Source organism: Channa argus, chromosome 11 (genome assembly GCF_033026475.1).
Source record: "Channa argus isolate prfri chromosome 11, Channa argus male v1.0, whole genome shotgun sequence".
NCBI classification, from domain to species: domain Eukaryota; kingdom Metazoa; phylum Chordata; class Actinopteri; order Anabantiformes; family Channidae; genus Channa; species Channa argus.
In genome coordinates this window covers 22,971,706-22,990,539 of record NC_090207.1, presented here as the reverse complement: position 1 = coordinate 22,990,539, position 18,834 = coordinate 22,971,706, and the positions used below count along the sequence as shown (strand labels likewise).

Here is an 18,834-nt window from a genome sequence, read left to right as displayed (position 1 = left end):
TTTAACGGGCAAGTACAGTGAACTTACTGTGTACTTATTATTAACAATGTTGCACGTCCACGGTACCTAAGGATGCAAATTAGTTACAAACTCTAGGGAATAACAGTGTAACAATATGAGAATAAGAAAAATACCTACAGTGTATGTATTTTGTAGTTAAGGGCTACTTAAATAATAAGTAGTACATACTTAAACAATATATGCGTCAAATCGAGAAGACAAAGGACTCCTGTAGTCTCCAATTGAGATGCTAAAGGACAGTAAAAGACAATATTTGATGCTGTGGCATGGTAACGAGTTGCTTAACTAGTTACATTAGACAGTATTTGCTGTGTACAGGCCTAAATACAGTAACTGAACTGAACCAAAGTGGTCGCACTAGGGGCCACTCCTGCCTGCCAAGAACAGGAAACTGAAGATACAATTTACAAGGACTCGAGATTCGACTATAGAAGACTGGAAAAATGTTTCCTGGTTTCAAGAGTCTGGCATAATCTGAATTATGTGTAAACAACATGACAACATGGCTCGATCATGACTTGTATTAATGGTTCAGGCTGCTGCCGCTGGTGAAATGGTGTAGGTGATATTTTCTTGGAACACTATGGTCCCTGGATACCAAGAAAGCATTTACATACTACAGCCAACAATGGTTGTTCTCTGTTTGTGTAAAGGCTTTTTGTGTTTGTGGCTGTTTTACACTGAAAAAAGTGAAACAGCTTTGTCATTCATTTAAAGTATGTTTCTACACTGAATTGATCCAAATTTTTTATTTTTCCATTTGAACCTGTTTTTCTAATTCGCTTCAAAGTAACCAGCACCAGGCCTGGTAAAACTTGCAGTGATTCCGTTTACTCAAAGGACATTTCTACTTCAGAGCAAAGGATTTACAAGTCACATGACCTCATGACGTAGCGCCAGCTCGCTTCGAAAGAATCTTTTGACCGCCATTATTTTTTCGCTCGCATGCAAAGAGAGTGTGCTGCACAAGAAAACTCCTGTTCAACAAGGTAAGATGTTAATCTTATTTTCAGACTTTAAGGTAAATAGCTTTTGCATTGTCAAATTTATGATAAGTGTCATGGACTACACACCAACTTCATATGCTGTACCAAACGGTGTGCTTGTTAGCCAGTATTAACTAGCTAAGCTCACGTTTAACTTTTCCCAAACCCATAAGAAAAGTTGGCAAAACTGCTAAACTAAACTTTATATTAGCTACATTTAGGTAATGCAGGCCAAAGATATCAAAAAGAATAGTTATGTGGTGAAAATACAATATAAATACTTGTGACATGCTAGCAGCATGCTTGTGGGTGTGTAACCTTAAGAACTATACTGTCGGGCCATGTACTTGCGCTACCTGTATTATATTAGTATTTCATATGGTAACTTTTTTCGGGGGGGGGGTTACCCGTGGTACTGTTTAAAGCCAGTGCTTATACTACTCCGTCTCAACCTGTGTTTGCCAGAGGGCGGGGGTTCCTCCGTCAGGTGCGCGCACACACACTCAGGTGGAGCCATGAAGGAGTGGAGGAGAGAGTCAATGTATGTGGATACTTTTTCTGAAGACAAATGTCGATATTATTTCAAGTGCTCTGTCTCTGGTGACTAGGAATCAATTTATTACAACTTACATTTCACCTCTTTACCATCGGTGAGGTGACGTTACAGTCGTAAAATGGCAGAGGTTAAACGTATTTTGCAGCCTGCCTGTGTTTGCGCCGAGCAGTGCTGTGAACCGCGGTCGGTCGAACGCAGCCGGCTTGGCGCAAATGCACTGTTCGGAAAAGCTGTCCGCCTGAACAGCTAATAGTCCAAGGTAACCCCGATAAGACCTGGCTGATTGAGAATCGTCACCGACATAAGACTTCTCGATGTGATAAGCACATTGCATGTCCTATGACGTGTTCACAATAAAAGCACCACGTTGTTTCGCTAGGGTAAAGCTTTTATTGTGAAGCAGCTACAGCACTTAAGGCTTGGTTTGTATTAGCAGTAACTTAACACAGCTCTTACTCGGCTGATAGCGATAATGACTGACTCCTCAAATTACAATACAATACTCAAAAGCAGGCACACAGGAAGAAAATAGAATTAAGATAGGCTAAAAAAGGTATACAATTTACTCTCAACTAAGAAATGCAAAAACTAAACATGACACCTCACGTTTTGTTTTTTTTAATTCATTTACGAGTTGGAAGGCTTTTCCCTCAGGGACTACTGTTTAAGCCATACTTCACAATTTGGTAAGTCTAGAAATGCACAACCATGAACATGTACATGTAAATTTTAATAAGAAGTTATATAACCAAAATTAAAATACATTAAGTTATAGGACTAAACCTGATCATGAGCAGATACTAATTAAGGTTAAATATGGAATAATGTTATTTATTTGACTTGATTGGATGGGGTACAAGAGTATGAAATTGGGAGGTAATATAAGTTCACATCAGTTTTATTTAAAAGTGAGAACTTAACAAGATTAGGAATATTGTAGCAGTGCAGTGTGCCTAGATGGCCCTTGGTTTAGTCTGTAAAATGTCTGTAAAAATTGTGATAGCCATGCAATTGTCCTATAGCCCAATGTGACATCTTTTAAAATGTTCTTTGACTTGTGTTTTAATCAATCCTAAAGTCAAGAATTTTGGAAATGTTTGTTTAAAATAATAGGAATAATCACAAGTTAAAATAGTTTGGATGAATTATCTTTTGATCAACTAATTAATTACTCAACTGTTTCCTGCAGCTGTAGTGAGACAGACACAGGATTTCGAATGTTTAATAATTTTGCCAACAGTTTATTTCAAAAAACTATAATTGATTCAGTTCAGATTCAGTTTAAAGATCAAATTCTTTGTTCTTTCCTAGTCTCCTGATGAATGTGGAAGTGCAAAGACTGTGGTACGTCACTTTCAAGAAGATCTGAGCTTCTTAAACATTACAAGCTTGAACACAGACACTATGGACGTCGCAATCCCTATCCATGCATCTATTTCAACTGTCCATGCACTTGTAAGACTTGGAATGCACTTTTGACCCATCTTTCAAGATGTCATAACCAGACATCCTCAAAACATGAACTGACAACATATCAATGTCTATTGTGCAGTTACAATCAACTTTCAACTTTAAAAAAATATTTTGAACACATAGCACAGCATCTAAAAAACAACGAGACTGTTGATTGTGTGTTTGAAGGGTGTTCATACAAAACAAATATTTATGGTTCATTTCGGACTCATAGAAGTAGAAAACATAAAGACTTCTCAGTAAATAACTTAAAGTCTGGAATACTTGAGAGACGGTGTTCAAGCATAGGTCATTCCACTGACAGTCATTCTTCTGACACTATTGAGATTGAGTGTGAGGCATTAGATGATGATTTAAGAACAGATGAAGTGGCAGATTCTAGCTTTGATGTTTTGAATTCAAATGACTTGCCATGCAGTATTGAGCTCAAAGTTGCCTCGCTGTTATTGAAGCTAGAACATATTTTTCTTGTTCCTAGTGTAGCTGTCAGTGAGCTTTTACAAGAATTTGACTATTTAATAAGTACTGCTTCTGTCCCTCTTATTTACCAAACTATATATCAGCATTTTCAGTATAGTGACTGCCAAGTAGATAAAACTGTTCTGCAAGAGCTAGCCACTGCTCTTTGTAAGTCACATCCAGTTACAGTTTCTTTTGCTCGTGACGGTCCACTTTCTACTGCATGGAAGCGAAAGACCTACTATAAAAAGCATTTCAATATTGTAGAACGTATAGAATATGTGCTTGACGCACAGAATAAGAAATCCTTCCAGTACATACCTATACTGAAGTCTTTACAGCAGATACTAAATTGTCAAACCTTGTTGGATGAAGCAATTAATTTGACAGCACACTATCCAATCCAAACTGATACAATTCAATGTAGATCCTTCTATGATGGCATTAATTACAAAGAAAATACATCACTGTCAGAGGACTGTGCTATTTCACTGATATTGTATGTAGATGATTTTGAAATTTGTAACCCCCTTGGCACCTCCAGAAAAAAACATAAAGTCTATGGGGTGTATTGGACGTTAGGGAATTTGCCTGCCAGTTGTCACTCCTCTCTGTCATCAATATATTTGGCTGCACTTATCCATACTGATGATGTTAAATCCAATGGTTTTGACATTGTGTTGAAGCCCTTGGTAGATGATCTTATTACATTAGAACAGCATGGAGTGTTCATTGCCAAGTTGGGAAAAACAGTGAAAGGCTTGGTTCATTGTGTAATAGCAGACAATCTCGGGGCCCATAGTATCGCAGGTTTTGTGGAAAATTTCTCAGGAAAATATATTTGCAGATTTTGCACAGCAGAAAATGTAGACATTCAAAAAAAAGAAGTCAAATCGGGAGCCTTCTGTCTAAGAAATAGGGATACCCATGCTCATCTCAAAGCTATTGAAGAAAATTCTTTGGCCAGTCATTTTGGTGTGAAAAGAAAGTGTGTGCTGTCAGAAAATCTGTCATATTTCTGTGTGACACAGAGTTTCCCCCCTGATATAGTTCATGATCTCTTTGAAGGAATTGTCCCTGTTGAAATCGCTCTTTGTCTCAATGTGTTAATTTCCAAAAAATATCTTACATTAGCCAATTTGAATGATTCAATAACCACATTTCCATTCAAGTGGACTGATAAGACAAACTGCCCTCATCCTGTGCCACTGTCCTACACCACCAAGAAAACAATTGGAGGAAATGCACATGAGAACTGGAGTTTATTGAGATTTCTTCCTCTTTTGATTGGATACAGAGTTCCTCCTAACGAACCAGCATGGCAGATCCTCATGGAATTAAAGGACATTGTTGAACTTGTTGTTGCACCTTATCACACCGAGGAGTCTATTGCTTATCTTGATTTCAAGATATCTGAACACCGGACAGTATTTCAAGAAGTTTTTCCCAGTGAAAGAATTCTGCCCAAGCATCACTATTTGGAGCATTACCCACAGTTGACCCGTCAGTTTGGCCCTCTTGTTGCACTTTGGACTATGAGATTCGAAGCAAAACATAGCTTCTTCAAAAGAGTTGTCCGTCACACAAACTGTTACAAAAACATACTGTATTCATTAGCTCAAAAGCATCAGTTTTACACTGCACATGTTTTGCACATGTGTAGATTTTCTCAATCCATTTTGGAAGTTACAGATGTTTCCAAACTTCCCATTGATGTCATTAATCAGGATATTGCGCAGGCAGTGAAACAGAAGCACCCACATATAGACAGTGTGAACCTTGCAAAAAATGCAAACTACAATGGTTTCAACTACAGGATTGGAATGGTAGTAGCACATGGGTCACTGGCAGGACTTCCAGAGTTTTGTGAAATTGTTCACATGATTATTCTACACACAACACTCATTTTCATTGTCAGGAAATTCGATGCTTGGTACATGGAACATTATCGAGCTTATCACGTGACCACATCTCCTGCCAGAGACCTAAGCCTTGTTGAGGCACAGGAACTGACAGATCAGTACCCTCTGGCTCACTACAGGGTTGATGGATGGTGCCTCGTATCTCTGAAGAGATACATACACACATAAGGTTAGATATGTATGGTTGTGGAGGTACCCATGTCTAAATGAAAAATGTAAATGTATGACATTATCCATAATGCCTGATTTATATTTTAATTACAGTTGTAGCCTTGAGCTTGGTTGCATTATGTCTGTGTGGTCAGATTTGGTATTATTAAGATAACACTTTATTCATCCTGAAGGAACTTATTATGCAAGCTATCCTAAGTTTACACAGATAAGAAAGATGGCAGGTAAAATTGATACAATTTAAAAAACAATAATTAATAGAAGTGCAGATGTTATTAATATTAATAAGGTGCAATATATGATATACAATCTGATGCATAAATACTAGGTGTATAATAGCTGCAGTTCTAAAACAATAGTAGTACATTAAGTACGCTGTTGTTTGATTTGATTTCTTTTACTAATTTTACATTTAGTACATTAGGTCCTCCTATGAACATTTTTTTTTTTTTTTTTTTTTTTATTTTTACAAAGGGGGTAAAAGTATTTCTATTAAAAAAAAAAAATGGCAATAAAGTACTCCAAGTACAGGCACCACTTCATTTTCTTTAATTAACTAATAGTTTAATGCTGTTAGTTACATAAATGTTAGTAGTGGTGTTAGTGAGTATTAATAATATTTTGTATAAGAATCAAAGTAATTGATTCTTATCAATTATCTCATTCTTATAAGTATCTCATAATGGTACTTAAATACAGTACTCAAGTAAATGTATTTGATTACTTATCAGCTCTGAATTTGTAAATATAAATTACATGTGGGTTATAGTTAAAAATTTGCAATACAATTAATACTTGCATTAAAATTATTGTTTATTTATTTATTTTTCAGATCCTTTGGATGTGCTGACATGGCAAAGAAAGGACCAGCGAAGTTGCGTGTTATTCTGAATCCTGATGATACCCAGAAGTTAATTCTCCCACAAGGAATTCCAGAGACAATGGAAGAGCTTATGAGTGAAGTCAGAAAAGTTTGTGGCTTAAGTGGGACTTTTAGGCTGCAGTACCAAGACAAAGACTTTGGAGATGCACTAGTAAACCTGACATCAACTGCTGAACTTGAGGATTTAGCCACTGTTAAGGTTATTCTGGTAACAGAAGACTCCAGGCAAACATTTGATCACTCTGTCCAGGATGAGTCAATTTCTGTTAATACAGATGACACAGAGCTTCTTTCCTCACCTTCTAGCTCAATTTCTATCAGAACACAAATGTGGCCAAGAGATTTTCCTATACCAACATTGTCCTATGACACTGAACTGCAGTTAGAAAAGGGAAATGCAGCATACAGATCAAACATGAGAAGGTTGGCACTTAGTTCAAAAATGAAATCAGATATTCTGGAAAAGGTAGCTGAAGAGATTTACAAGTTCAAAGCTTATCCAACAGATTCGGACTTCAGTGATGTTTCAGAAGCACTCATTAAGAAGCATCCATGCCTATCTGAACCTGGTTCATACAACGGCTGCTATGGGTGGAAACAGAGACTGAAAACCAAGATGGGCAACTACCGAACCCAACTTAAGGGCATTGGGTGTTCTGAGGTGCTTGCAAATTCACTAAAATCTAAACCTCTGGATGATGCATTGTCAGCAAAGAATGTAAAGAGACCAAGGCGAGGAGAGGCCAACCACATTCCTGATATTCCAGTTGGAGAGACCCTAGGAAAATTGGAGGATGAGAGACTGGCACTTTTGAATGAAGTGAAGAAGCAAAACAATCGCATGGTGATAAAAGAGAAAATGGCCAAGACCTTTTCAATTCGAAGGCAAGAAATTGTCGAGAAGGAAATGGGAGTAGAGGAGTTAAAGGAGAGGTGGCCAGCATTGTTTGGTGTGGATGAGGTAAGATGAAATGGTCAAAGACAAAAAAACTATTGTCATTTGGCAAAAGACTTTCAGAGTGTACTTAGGGTTACTGAAGTTTTACCAAGTAAACATTTTAATATAACTAATAACTTAATCATAAGAACAGTTTAGTGGGTACCTGTACAAAGAATGTTGCTTTGGATGTCTAGAGGATATTGTCGACAAACATCTTTTTTTTTTTCTTCCTTTTTTTTTAAGATTAATGCTGAATTTTTGAGAATTACAACAGTACCACTTCAAGCAAGATTCCTGGCTTCACTGGACAAGCACCACAGCAAGCTCATAGAGATAATCAGAAAGAGAGGAGGGACTGTCAGAGAGAAGACCAGGGACATCCTTAAAGTTCTTGATCAGGTTTGTACTTGCTCAGTATATTGAAAAATTTGTTTCACAAGCATATTATCTATATACTCATATAACCCTTACAAAAGGTCTATGGGGAATGTTGGAAGTGAGACATAAAATGTCTACATATGTCCAGCACAGTACAGATTACAGTGCAGTTTATTTTATTCACGCATCTATCTTATTACAAGACTTCTAATTTTTTTTAAAGCCTTGGTGATTGCCACTGTACTATGTCTTCAGTGGCAATATGACAAAATGAACACTATGTGTAACAGTCTGGTACCGTCTACCACTGCCTGACGGGCAATGCACAAAATAAAGTTTGTTTTCTTTTTCTTTTTTTTTCTTTTTTTACAAGCTTAATTTTTCAGGTACAATTATCATTCTACGATTGTCAATGCAGTTGATTGACGGTTAATTGACCCATCTTCTCTCACTGTCTGTCTTACACACACACACACACACAGACTGTACTGTGCCTGTCACTTGTATAATATGGCTACATTTATAAGAGTTGCTTGAGGAACCACCTAAAACTCTGTCCTTACACTCACTTGTGCATTTTCAGGTTAAATCGCTATATAGGACTTTATTTTATGGAGCATTACATGTCTACGGTTCAAAAGTGCATTTGTCAAAGTTGACAAAATGCTCAGAGTATGTCTTCTGACCCCTATCCACCACAACAATAAAACCACCAGGTGATGTTAATGCTGTAGATGATTGGTGTGCGTTTTTAATAAGGCTATGGGTAGTATGTTGGGTGAGGATGTTATTTAGAGATAAATGCGGCTAATGGGTCAGGTCCAGTACCGAGCTGTGCAAGTATGGGTTTGCAAAATTGGACCCTGATGACTCATCAGAGTCCTGGACCCCCCAGGACTCTGATGTCTAATATTGTTATTTTTCAGGCTGCATATTTGAACTAATTATTACACATTGTGTTTGTGCATGCATGTACCTAGTGTCTGGATGTGAATCTAAGAAGAGAGTGTCTACTGAAGTGCCTCATTGTATACTTGGGAGAAAATGTGGATCAACTCATTAAGGAATATCTGGTAAGCTTTTTGTAATCAATCACTTAAACAAAAATTAATGTATATCGATGTGGTTGAATGCAAACCAGTGTATTCTGCACTGTGATGCTGTGCATACACAACACAACTTCAACAAAAGATCATCATTTTGCACTTACAAAGAGAACATTAAGTAGTTGATTTTTACATTTTTACATCACACACTAATTCATCAGATAGAATAATTTTCTAATGTCTTCTATTTTATTAGGTTGTTCAAAAGAATGAAGCTGAATCAGAACTTGAGAGGTGCACCATGGCAGTGTTTGTTCTCAGGGAGAAAGATGATCTTCTCCAGCCACCGCACGAAATCGGGATTGTGATTGAAGGTGTGGAAGTCATTAATGAGTTGCCGTCAGTGTCACATGCATGCGCTATATTATTTGGCCTCATCTATGCACTAAACTTGAGTTATCCACCTGAGCTTAAATACACCTTTGAATCACTGCAGAAAGTTTTCATGGAGGTTGAGCCAAAGAAAATGTCACGCAGAGTGTGCAGTTTGAGTGTCAAGCTCTAAACATGAGATAAATCATGACATTTGGATACATCATTTTTGTTCTGTTCTGTTGTAATGGCTGTATTCAAAATCAACATTTTCAGATAGTTGGAGGGGCTGGCAAATTTTAGATTTTACATTAGAGCTACAGTGTATAATTGAATGATGATAAATTTTGTAGCATTCTTGCTGATCTTAATTTCATTAACAAAATAGACAGGCTTTTATTTATTTTTATCTAAAAAAAGAAGATAAAAAATACATTGCTTGTTCATACAGTGTTTTACCAGCAACAAAAAAAACTTCTCTTAACTTTTTGCTTTTGCAATATTTTAAATATCACTAATAGTCCCTAATAATTTCACAAAGAATTACCACAGTTGAACAGTTTTAGCAATTGTTTATACAGTTCTATGCAGATTGAAGTACACATCTCACGTTTTTTAACAATGGTGAGATGCACAAACTTGTTTTACTTCTCAAGTTTTAAGTAATGAAAACAGTTCTAGAAACGTATATTTCACTCCAAAGACCATAATTTACATCATACCTTTTTATTTTTATTTAATTTTTGTAAATTCCTTATTTTTTTTTAATGAACAAATGTTTGTGTTAATGTTATATAATACACTTGTGTTTCTGGGTATACATTTCACATCAGCACAGTTTTGTTTGTTTCTGTTTCCATATTTAAATATTATTTTTCTTACTGAAATTTTGTTGAACACAGAAAAGCTGTTGTGTATACATACAGGCTAATAAATGTACAAGTCTTTTGGAGGACAAAGTCTTTTTAGTGTGATTTTTGTTCTGCAGTAAAATACATTTATCTGTAATAAATCTTATAGTTTCACCTCAAGAAAAAAACAGCTTCACTGTAATAGAAAATCTTTGGCTGTTCCAATGTTAAAATGTAAGTTGTCACAAAGCAGAATATTTAACGGTTTTGATCTACACAAATTAATCTGATGGCTTAGGTGGAAGTATATTTTTGATTTGAGTACGGACAAGATATTGATTTAGGTAATATAATAATTTTTTATTTATTATGACTCATACTTTTAACTTGAGAAAATGTAGAAAAATTAGCCGTGACAAAATTAGAAGAAGATATATTGAGTTCTTCCAATGTAAAAGTTACACTTGTGTTTAATTATGAATGTGAGGTATTTCTAAAGTGAAATATTGGGTTGTTACAAAGTGAATAAATAGGTTTTTGACTTGTGTGGATGCAGGTTTTTGCTTTGGGGAAAAGTAAAATTATTATTAGCATTTAATCAAATTAATCGTTTCAATAAAAAGCAATAAAATTAGCTGTAACAAATTACAGCAATTTTTTTAGGTTGATCCAAAGTATCATTTTTTTCAGTGTATATCGTCATTTTTTTTCTACTATAGTTATACCAATGCACTCTATCATCTGATTCTCCTTAATGTACTTTAGTGGATTTGAACAAAAAGATAAGCTACGGTTTTCCTATCTCCACTCTAAAAGTATATTTATCTCTCATTTGGTATTAAATTGTATTTTATTTGACTCAAAAAGAGAGAAAAAAACATATCAGCCTCTCTGCTCTCTCAAGTTCACCATCTGCATCGGCAACTGATAAACCTCTATTGGTCAGCCACTAATCTGTAATCTAAAAGCTCAAAACAAACTGAGACCCCTTCTCTCTTCCGAATGTTCCAGTTTAAACCTTCATGTCATATCAAGAAATCAACTAATTAAATTGTATGAATCAGGACCTTCAGTAGCTGTTGGATCATAACATGTACCACAGCTGTACTCTTTTAATGTGTGAATACAAACAAATAGCATATAATTAATATTTGTACTATTTACATACAGATCCCACCCAGTCCTCCACCACCTCAAGTATAATCAAAGTCTGTGGGAAACACGGAGGTGATTAAATGGAATTTATCTGACATATCAATGATGGAAGTATCTGTATGTATGTATCTGTCTCCTCGTCACGCACACACCAATACTGCTTTTTGTGATGTCTCAAAGTCTTTGTCGTTAAAAAAAAAAAAGGAAATTCACCAGATGGTGGAACATTGGCTAATATCTATTAGGATGTTGGAAAACAATCAAATAAAGAAAAACAAATGACCACAAGTATACAAAACAACCACAAAGACACAATTTCACACATTATAATTTTAAGAGATTTTAAAAATGTTTCTCTATGTTGCCTAATCTCTGATTTTGTGTATAACTAGGTAGATGCAGTTCTGTCATAACACACCGTGATTGTGTCTAGTGTGGGGACACAACAACATCTGCAACAGTGTTTCACCTACAACCAGAGAAGCATCTCACTAATTTCTATGACGTCTGCTTCCATCGTTGTTGTTGTGCCCTGTGCTATTCAAAGAAATGAAGGCTCATTATGGAGTCTGCATTCAGTGGTGATTCTGGTGTTCGCTGAAGCCGAACCTCAGTTACACTAATTAAGCTTCACGTTATGGCCTTGGAATTCATACGGAGAAATGTGAAGTAAATGCTCTAAGCTCAAGAAGATAAATCCTTTTTGAATTGTTGTTAGAAGTTAGAAGCCAAGTAGAATCAAGTCATAAACATTCTAGTGCTAGTAACCAGTTGAACCAACTTTTGCCTTCAGAACTTTCTTATTTTTTCAGACATAGATTTAACAAGGTACTGGAAACATTCCTTAGAGATTCTGCTTTGTATTGACGTGAGAGCATCACGGAGTTGGTGCCGATTTGATGGCTGTACATCCCTGATGACAAGAAACCAGTTTGATTTTAGGTTTGTTATATGGGAAACTACATCGTTATGACAACATCACACATGCTGGCTTTTGAGCTGTGCACTGATAACAGGTGACATGGTTCAGCTCAGTTACCAAAGCCTATAATTGTAAACTACTGTTGTTTGTTTGATATAGTTTCATATACATGGCGTCTACACTGTGGACACTTTTGTGTTTACTGAACTTAAACTCCTTTAATACAACAATCATGCAGGAATTCTACTTTTTGTTACATAGTTTGGGATGTTCAGGTTTTCCTAACTCCACTAATATAACAACAATCTGGTGGACAAAATATTGGAAACTTAAGTAAAAATTTAAGGGACTTAGTCACTTCACAAGATAAAGAAACTTTAAGGAACCATTATACAGAAAAAATGCAAATTCTATTTTCTCTTTCTTAAATTTATTTGATTTTTTTTTAAGAGCCAGTTTTCATTTTACAGATATGCTTCAAAAACACTATTTTCTGTATTAGTTTTCTAAGTCACCCAAACACTATGTGTGTGTCTGATGTGTAATGTGTGAAATGCTTGTGACTTGTCACATTTCCACCAATGCAACCTTCACATGTGGCTTTGAATGAATGTTTCCATATGATTTAAAGGCAGCTCCTGGTCAGAACAATGGTGGGATTCAAACCCCAACCTCTCAGAACTAGCACAATATGTCGCGATGCTAAATGAATAGAATCTTTTTAGTTAAATGAAAGAAGTCTGATTTGAGTGATACACTGAACATGGTGTGATGTGGACACGAGGTCATGCCAACAAAGTGCAGCAAAGCAGCAGAAGCTGTTTGAGCATTTTTCATTTCTTTGATACATCAAATCAGTTATAGAATGTAACTTTAATCTAGTAACTAGTAAGTTTAGTCTAGTAAGTTTCTCTGATCCAAGAGTCTTGGTTTGCATTGAGCTGACCAGACAAACATTGGTGTCTTGGAGAAAATTGTGTGTTACAATAGTTTCCCAAGATTTCTCCACATTACTTATCATTTTAGATCTATGTCCAGATCGTGCGATGGCCCCTTCCTGGTGTTGCGTGGTTGGGGAGTCGGTGTTCTCTAACCCATTCTACCATTGAAAATTCTGGGAACCACAAGCAGGCCTGCATTCTGAGATGGAAGTGGTCTATGGGGATGATATGATACTATGAGGTTTTTTAGATTTAAAGCTTTATATGTAAGAAGTTTTAAATTAAAGGGTTTTAAATTCTATTCTAGAAATTATGGGCAGCTAATGGAGAGAAGCTAGTGAAGGTGATATGATCTCTCTAATGTATTAGCAGTCCAATTCACATCCTGGGTAATGACCAGTCTGAGCTATTTGTAGCTCTGCACTACCTCCACCTTCTCACCATTGATGTGAATTGGATTATCGGCAGGAGACTTCAGCTCCCTGGGGTCTAGGATAATCTCCTTTGTCTTGGTTGCATTCAGGATCAGGTTGCTGTCCCAGCTCCAGCTCAAACAAGTTCTCCCCTTCTGCTCTGTAGGCTGACTCATTGTTATTGGTGATCCTGCCTACAATAATGGTGTCGTCTGCAAACTTAGATGGTGTTTGTCTCATGAAAGTTTACAGTCTAATGTATAGAGGGAGAAGAGGATGGGGGTCAACTCACAACCCTGCGAAGCTCCTGTGTTTAGCGTGATGGCCTACATGCTTCCCCACACGCACAGTTTGTGGTCTGCCAGTGAGGAAGTCAAACATCCAGCTGCACAGGTGTGTGTTGAGGCCCAGGTGGTTGAGTTTACTGATCAGGTTATATGGGGGAATGGTGTTGAAGGTGGAGGTATAATCAATGAATAGCATCCACACACACGTGTTTCGCTGCTCCATGTGTGTCAGAGCAGTGTGGAGGACCAGTGATACAGCGTCCTGTGTATAAGCAAACTGCTATTGATCAAATGGAGGTGTAATCTTCTTCATTTGTACCAGGATAAGTCTCTCATCACCACGGTTGTCGCAGCAACTGGCCAGTAGTTATTCAGTATCCTGATTACTGTCTGCGTTTGTATTAGAATAATTGTGTCTGACTTTAGTCACACTGGTATAATGGCCTGCTTCAGCGAAGGGTTGTACACTGCTGTCATCTCCCTTGCACAGTGTTTCAGGACACGCCCTGGCCCTCCATCCGGTCCAGTAGCCTTGTGTGGGTTGATGTTACTCAGTGCTCCTCTGACCTCATGAGGGTTCAGCACCCGTGTTCCTGCTGAATGTCCCCTGTGATGACCACATGGTGATCTGCATGGCTGTCCAGTCAAACCTGACACAGAAGTGGTTCAGGTCCTCAGGGAGGGATGAGCTTGCGGTGGGTGTTGGGATGGTGTTGTTTCCTGCACTGTGTGTGATGGTTCTGATCCCCTGCCACATACAGTACGTTGGGAGTCTGAGTTGAAGTGCTCCTCAATGCGCTTCCTGTAGCAGCGCTTTGCATGCTTGATGTCTTTCCTCAGTTTGGCCCTGGCTGTTAAAAAGAACTCTTGGTCGCCTGACCGGATGGCTGCATCATGAACCCTCAGCAGACTAATCACAGCAGTATTCATCCACGGTTTGTTGTTGGGCAGTGTAGGTATTTTCTTCTCCGTGGTTACGGTGCTCATGCAGAAAGGGATGTAGTCCAGCGCTGATGAGGCATAACTGTTAAAATCTGTGTGATTGTTGTGTGTCACCATCAGCCTGAATAAGTCCAAATCAGTCTCTACAAAGCAGCCTTGTAGTCTGTCCATTGCTCCCTCAGGCCAGATCCTGATGGTGTGAACCGTGGGCTTTACTCTAGAAATGAGGAGTTTGTAGGTTGGGGTCTCAAAGAGGTTGATGTGGTGAGAGCGACTTAGGTGGAGGGAGGATGATGCTCTGTAGCCTTTTGTCATATTACAGTAAACAGGGTCAAAGATAGTATTATTCCCTCTGGTTGCTATTCCCTCATTTGTTGGAATTTTGGGAGTACAGTCTTAAAGCCCCCTGCCATTACAACCCCAATTTCAAGTTGGGAGGATGTGTAAAACAGAATGCAATGATTTGCAAATCTCATCAACCCATATTTAATTGCAATAGAACATCAACAACATATCACATGTTGAAACTGAGAAATTTTACCATTTCATGAAAAATATACATTCAGTAATTTAGCAGACACTTTTATCCAAAGTGACTTACAAGTGAGGAAAATATTAGCTCATTTTGAATTTTTCATTTTTTCATTTTGACCCCCTTTCCTTCTAATAGGTTTCTACCAATAGGTAGTAAAGTGCAATATAACTGCAAACCGTTTACCATTTAACAGAGCCGTCAGGAAAAGACAAGCTCATACTTGGGCCCATGTGGACACTTTGGACGAGCTGAACAAAACACGGTAGGCTCTGAAACAGAGCCTACTGAGCTGTGTAACACCGGAGCGGAAACTCGAAACACTGCTGGCTGAGAAAAGGGAACGATTAGGGAAGGAGCTTTCAGAGACAGAGAAGAGCTTCAGGCAGCAACTCTCAGAGCAGGAAAGGAGGTTCAATCAGGATTTCAGTGAAAAGAAAGAGATGGACTCCAAACAGAGCTTTCATACAGTACAAAGACACCAAGTCCAGAAAGGAACGTGTTGAGCTCTGTGACAGAGCAAAACTCCGCAGTGGCTGAAAGAACAGATGGACCTGGAGGAGATGCTGCTGGTTAAAGTTAATATGTGGAGTCAGCGGGAGGCAGAGAGAAAAGAGGAAATCCATCACCTCACAAAGGAAAAGACCCACCTTCAGGTACGCTGCTGACTCAGCTCCTCTTTCTGATTCCAATAACTCATTTCAGACGTTTGGACAAGAAACAAACTGTTGTTGTCTTTGTGTTTACAGGAGCTCACAGTGAAGAAGAAGCAGAAAAAAAGAATGAAAAGATTTTCTCAAGATGAATAAACATGACTCCTTCTTCCCTCTCCATATGACCCCCCCCCAATTTCTCTTCCTCAACACCTCCACCTAATTAACCTTTCACCCTCTACCCTTCCTAGTCTCCCCCCGCAACCATTCATTTTCTCTTAATGAATTTCTTCTACTGACTCTTGTTTTCTCTCCCCACTCTCCGCAGCCGTCCGCCCACCCTGAGCCTGGTTCTGTCGGGGGCTTCTTATCTTTAAAGGAGGTTTTCCTCTCCACTGGGGCCTAGTGCTTGCTTGAGGGGGATTTTTTGGCTTATTTATAATTCTGTAAAGTCTTGACCTTTAATAATAATACAAAATCAAGTCCACTTCTGATTTTCTTTTTTACATAATATAAATAGACTAATGTCACGTTATAGTTCAGATGTGACTGTTAGTTCTGTTGCATCTTACAGTCATAGTTAAACATTCTATGACAAAAACCTGCAGTTATTGCAACACATTCTCGTCCCACAACATCAGATGTCAGATCAACTATTGACGCTAATTATGTCCTTTAATTATGTCCTATCAAGTGTCCACAGCTAGAGAGCAGATTTCAAATAGATTTCATATGTCAAAAATCAGTAATATAAATTTTTAGAGCATAAACTAAAAGCTTTGAATGCCCAGGTACAAGGTATAATAACCTCTGTAAAAGATGTGTCAAGATGTGTTTTGTGTAGGAAAAAAATAATCTAACTTCGAAAACTAGTCCTGTGTTTTCGAGTAATGTGTTTAGCTTTTCTCATTCACACAGATGTCATCATGTCATCATGTCATCATGTCTGTCTAGTCATCATGTCTATTTGAGGTTATTGTCTGTTTCGAAGTTTTTTCATGTCTTGTGGGGACTCATTTCATGTGGCTTAGATGTCTTTGTGTGTCTCTCTGTGGTCATTTTCTGTGATAATTTCCAGCACCAATGTAATCACATATTGACACACACTATTATGTAATTTTTACCAGCATTTGTTGCAATGTAGCCTACAATATGTCGCTGTCATGAACTGAAATCATAACCTGGACTCACTTCCTTTATGGTCCTGCACACTAGATTCAGTTTAGCTTGGGACATCATGCATTCATTTGATAGCTGTTGATCATTATCAATAGTGCCTCTTCTGTAAGTATGCGCCTCTGTTTAAGACGTAAATAAAAACAATGCAATGATTTGCAAATCTCATCAATGCATATTTTGTTCGCAATAGAACATCAACAACACATGTTGAAACTGAGACTTTTTTTTTTTTATTTGCAGCAATTACATTTCCAGCCTTATCCTGCCCCCCTTCCAACTTTTTTGAGATGTGTTGCTGCAATCAAACTCTTAATGAGCTAATATCTTCAAACAGATATGTTGTTTATTTTCTATTGTGAAGAAAATATTGGTTGATGAGATTTGCAAATCATTGCATTCTGTTTTTATTTATGTTTTGCACATCTTCCCAACTTTTTTAGAACAGGGGTTGTACAACCTTGTGTCTTATCAAAATTGCAGGAGACTGAATGCATCCTAGCAAACAAAGATTCAAGGTGCAGGCTTCCAAACATAGTCTAGAAGCTCAGAAATGTCAGCACCGTGGTGTGGAGCACAGTCCTAGTTTATCAAGCAAGCTCACATTCGCTTACATTCCTGTTTCCCACTGTGTGTGAAAATGAGAGTACATTTCAGAGTGAGTAGTGAGTTATTTAATGTTTACAGAGGATTCACCCCCCAAAAGTTGCAGTTTGGCTTGAAGAAATTTACTTTACTCAAAAAGCAGCAGCAGCAATAGTTAATAATACAGTATCCGAACTGAACACGTGAGCATTAAGGTCTTTTGAGTTATTCATTCGAATAGTTTATTTTGTAACCATCACAAAAAATGAAAAACATTAACTCTAAACACAGACACATTAAATCTGAACACATCCATGATCAGCGGCTTTCAGCTTGTCCCCTCAGGGGTTGCCACACGTTGAATGCATTTTTTTTAAGCATGAACACATATTGTAGATTTTTACACAAAATCTGACACAGTTTGTTTATGCATTAACAACAACATGAAACACTGAAAGCTGGCATTCAGTTTATAATAACGTTGAACAAAGCAGCTGATGGTTAGCTGGTCGTTACACCCACTACACCCATTAGTGAATGTAGCATTGTCACCCATACCATCTTTTACAGCGGGTCTAGAAGCAGTTTAGTTAGTATCCTATCCAGTCAGGGATTATTTTAGGGAGGGGGGCTTTGCTGGGATACTCAAAATCTGCTCTAAACCACCTTTGACTAGATCACATTAGACTTTACATACAAATTTCATAATATAATTTAACCTCATTTACACAGACACATTTAATTGTATTTCTATTTGAAAATATAAATTAATATATAAAACAAAAATATAGATGCTAGCGCCACATCTGCGTGACATTAACTTTGTTTCTTCTCTCTACCGTAGTTCTTTCTCCCTCTCCGTCTCCTTCTGTCTGTCCCTTTCTGCAGGTGTCCCTGGCTTGTAGCTGTGTTTTTTCCAGTTTGCAGCTACTGGTCCTACCAACCTGCCCGATGTTTTGTTGTTGCTTTTTGTTGCTCTTTGCTTTTATCTCTTCACTTTCCACTCACCCGAACCAGTAAAGGCAGATGGCCGCCCACCCTCAGCCTGGTTCTGCTGGAGGTTTCTTCCGTTAAAGGGAGTTTTTCCTCTCCACTGTTGCCTAGGGCTTGCTCAAGGGGGAATTGCTGGATTTCATTTACATACTTGTATGGTCTTGAATTTATTATGTC

The 18,834-nt window shown here is 37.7% G+C and overlaps 1 protein-coding gene across 6 annotated transcripts; it reads left to right on the top strand.

Moving 5' to 3' along the window:
* The first annotated feature begins 866 nt into the window (after window positions 1-866).
* LOC137136645 (uncharacterized) lies at window positions 867-18,831 on the top strand. 6 transcript variants are annotated; one of them, XM_067522238.1, is made up of 7 exons: window positions 867-1,010; window positions 6,421-7,432; window positions 7,655-7,810; window positions 8,770-8,862; window positions 9,092-9,209; window positions 11,229-15,906; window positions 16,000-18,831. In XM_067522238.1, the coding sequence occupies exons 1-6, from the start codon at window positions 967-969 to the stop codon at window positions 11,291-11,293; spliced, it is 1,488 nt and encodes a 495-aa protein (XP_067378339.1). In that variant the 5' UTR covers window positions 867-966; the 3' UTR covers window positions 11,294-15,906; window positions 16,000-18,831. The 6 variants fall into 6 exon arrangements, with proteins under 6 accessions (XP_067378339.1, XP_067378333.1, XP_067378336.1 ...); XM_067522234.1 differs by lacking the exons at window positions 11,229-15,906; window positions 16,000-18,831 and adding exons at window positions 2,875-3,018; window positions 4,793-5,586 and having other exon boundaries at window positions 890-1,010; window positions 9,092-10,732; XM_067522235.1 differs by lacking the exons at window positions 11,229-15,906; window positions 16,000-18,831 and adding an exon at window positions 2,875-3,018 and having other exon boundaries at window positions 889-1,010; window positions 9,092-10,732.
* The last annotated feature ends 3 nt before the right edge of the window (window positions 18,832-18,834 follow it).

What these genes read in the sequence shown, in the direction of transcription:
- LOC137136645 (XM_067522232.1), top strand. Translation starts at nt 967, where the DNA reads ATGCAAAGAGAGTGTGCTGCACAAGAAAACTCCTGTTCAACAAG. An exon ending in CATTGTTTGGTGTGGATGAG is followed by an intron (nt 7,433 to 7,654) that starts GTAAGATGAAAT and finishes TTTTTTTTTAAG; the next exon opens with ATTAATGCTGAATTTTTGAG. An exon ending in AACTCATTAAGGAATATCTG is followed by an intron (nt 8,863 to 9,091) that starts GTAAGCTTTTTG and finishes CTATTTTATTAG; the next exon opens with GTTGTTCAAAAGAATGAAGC.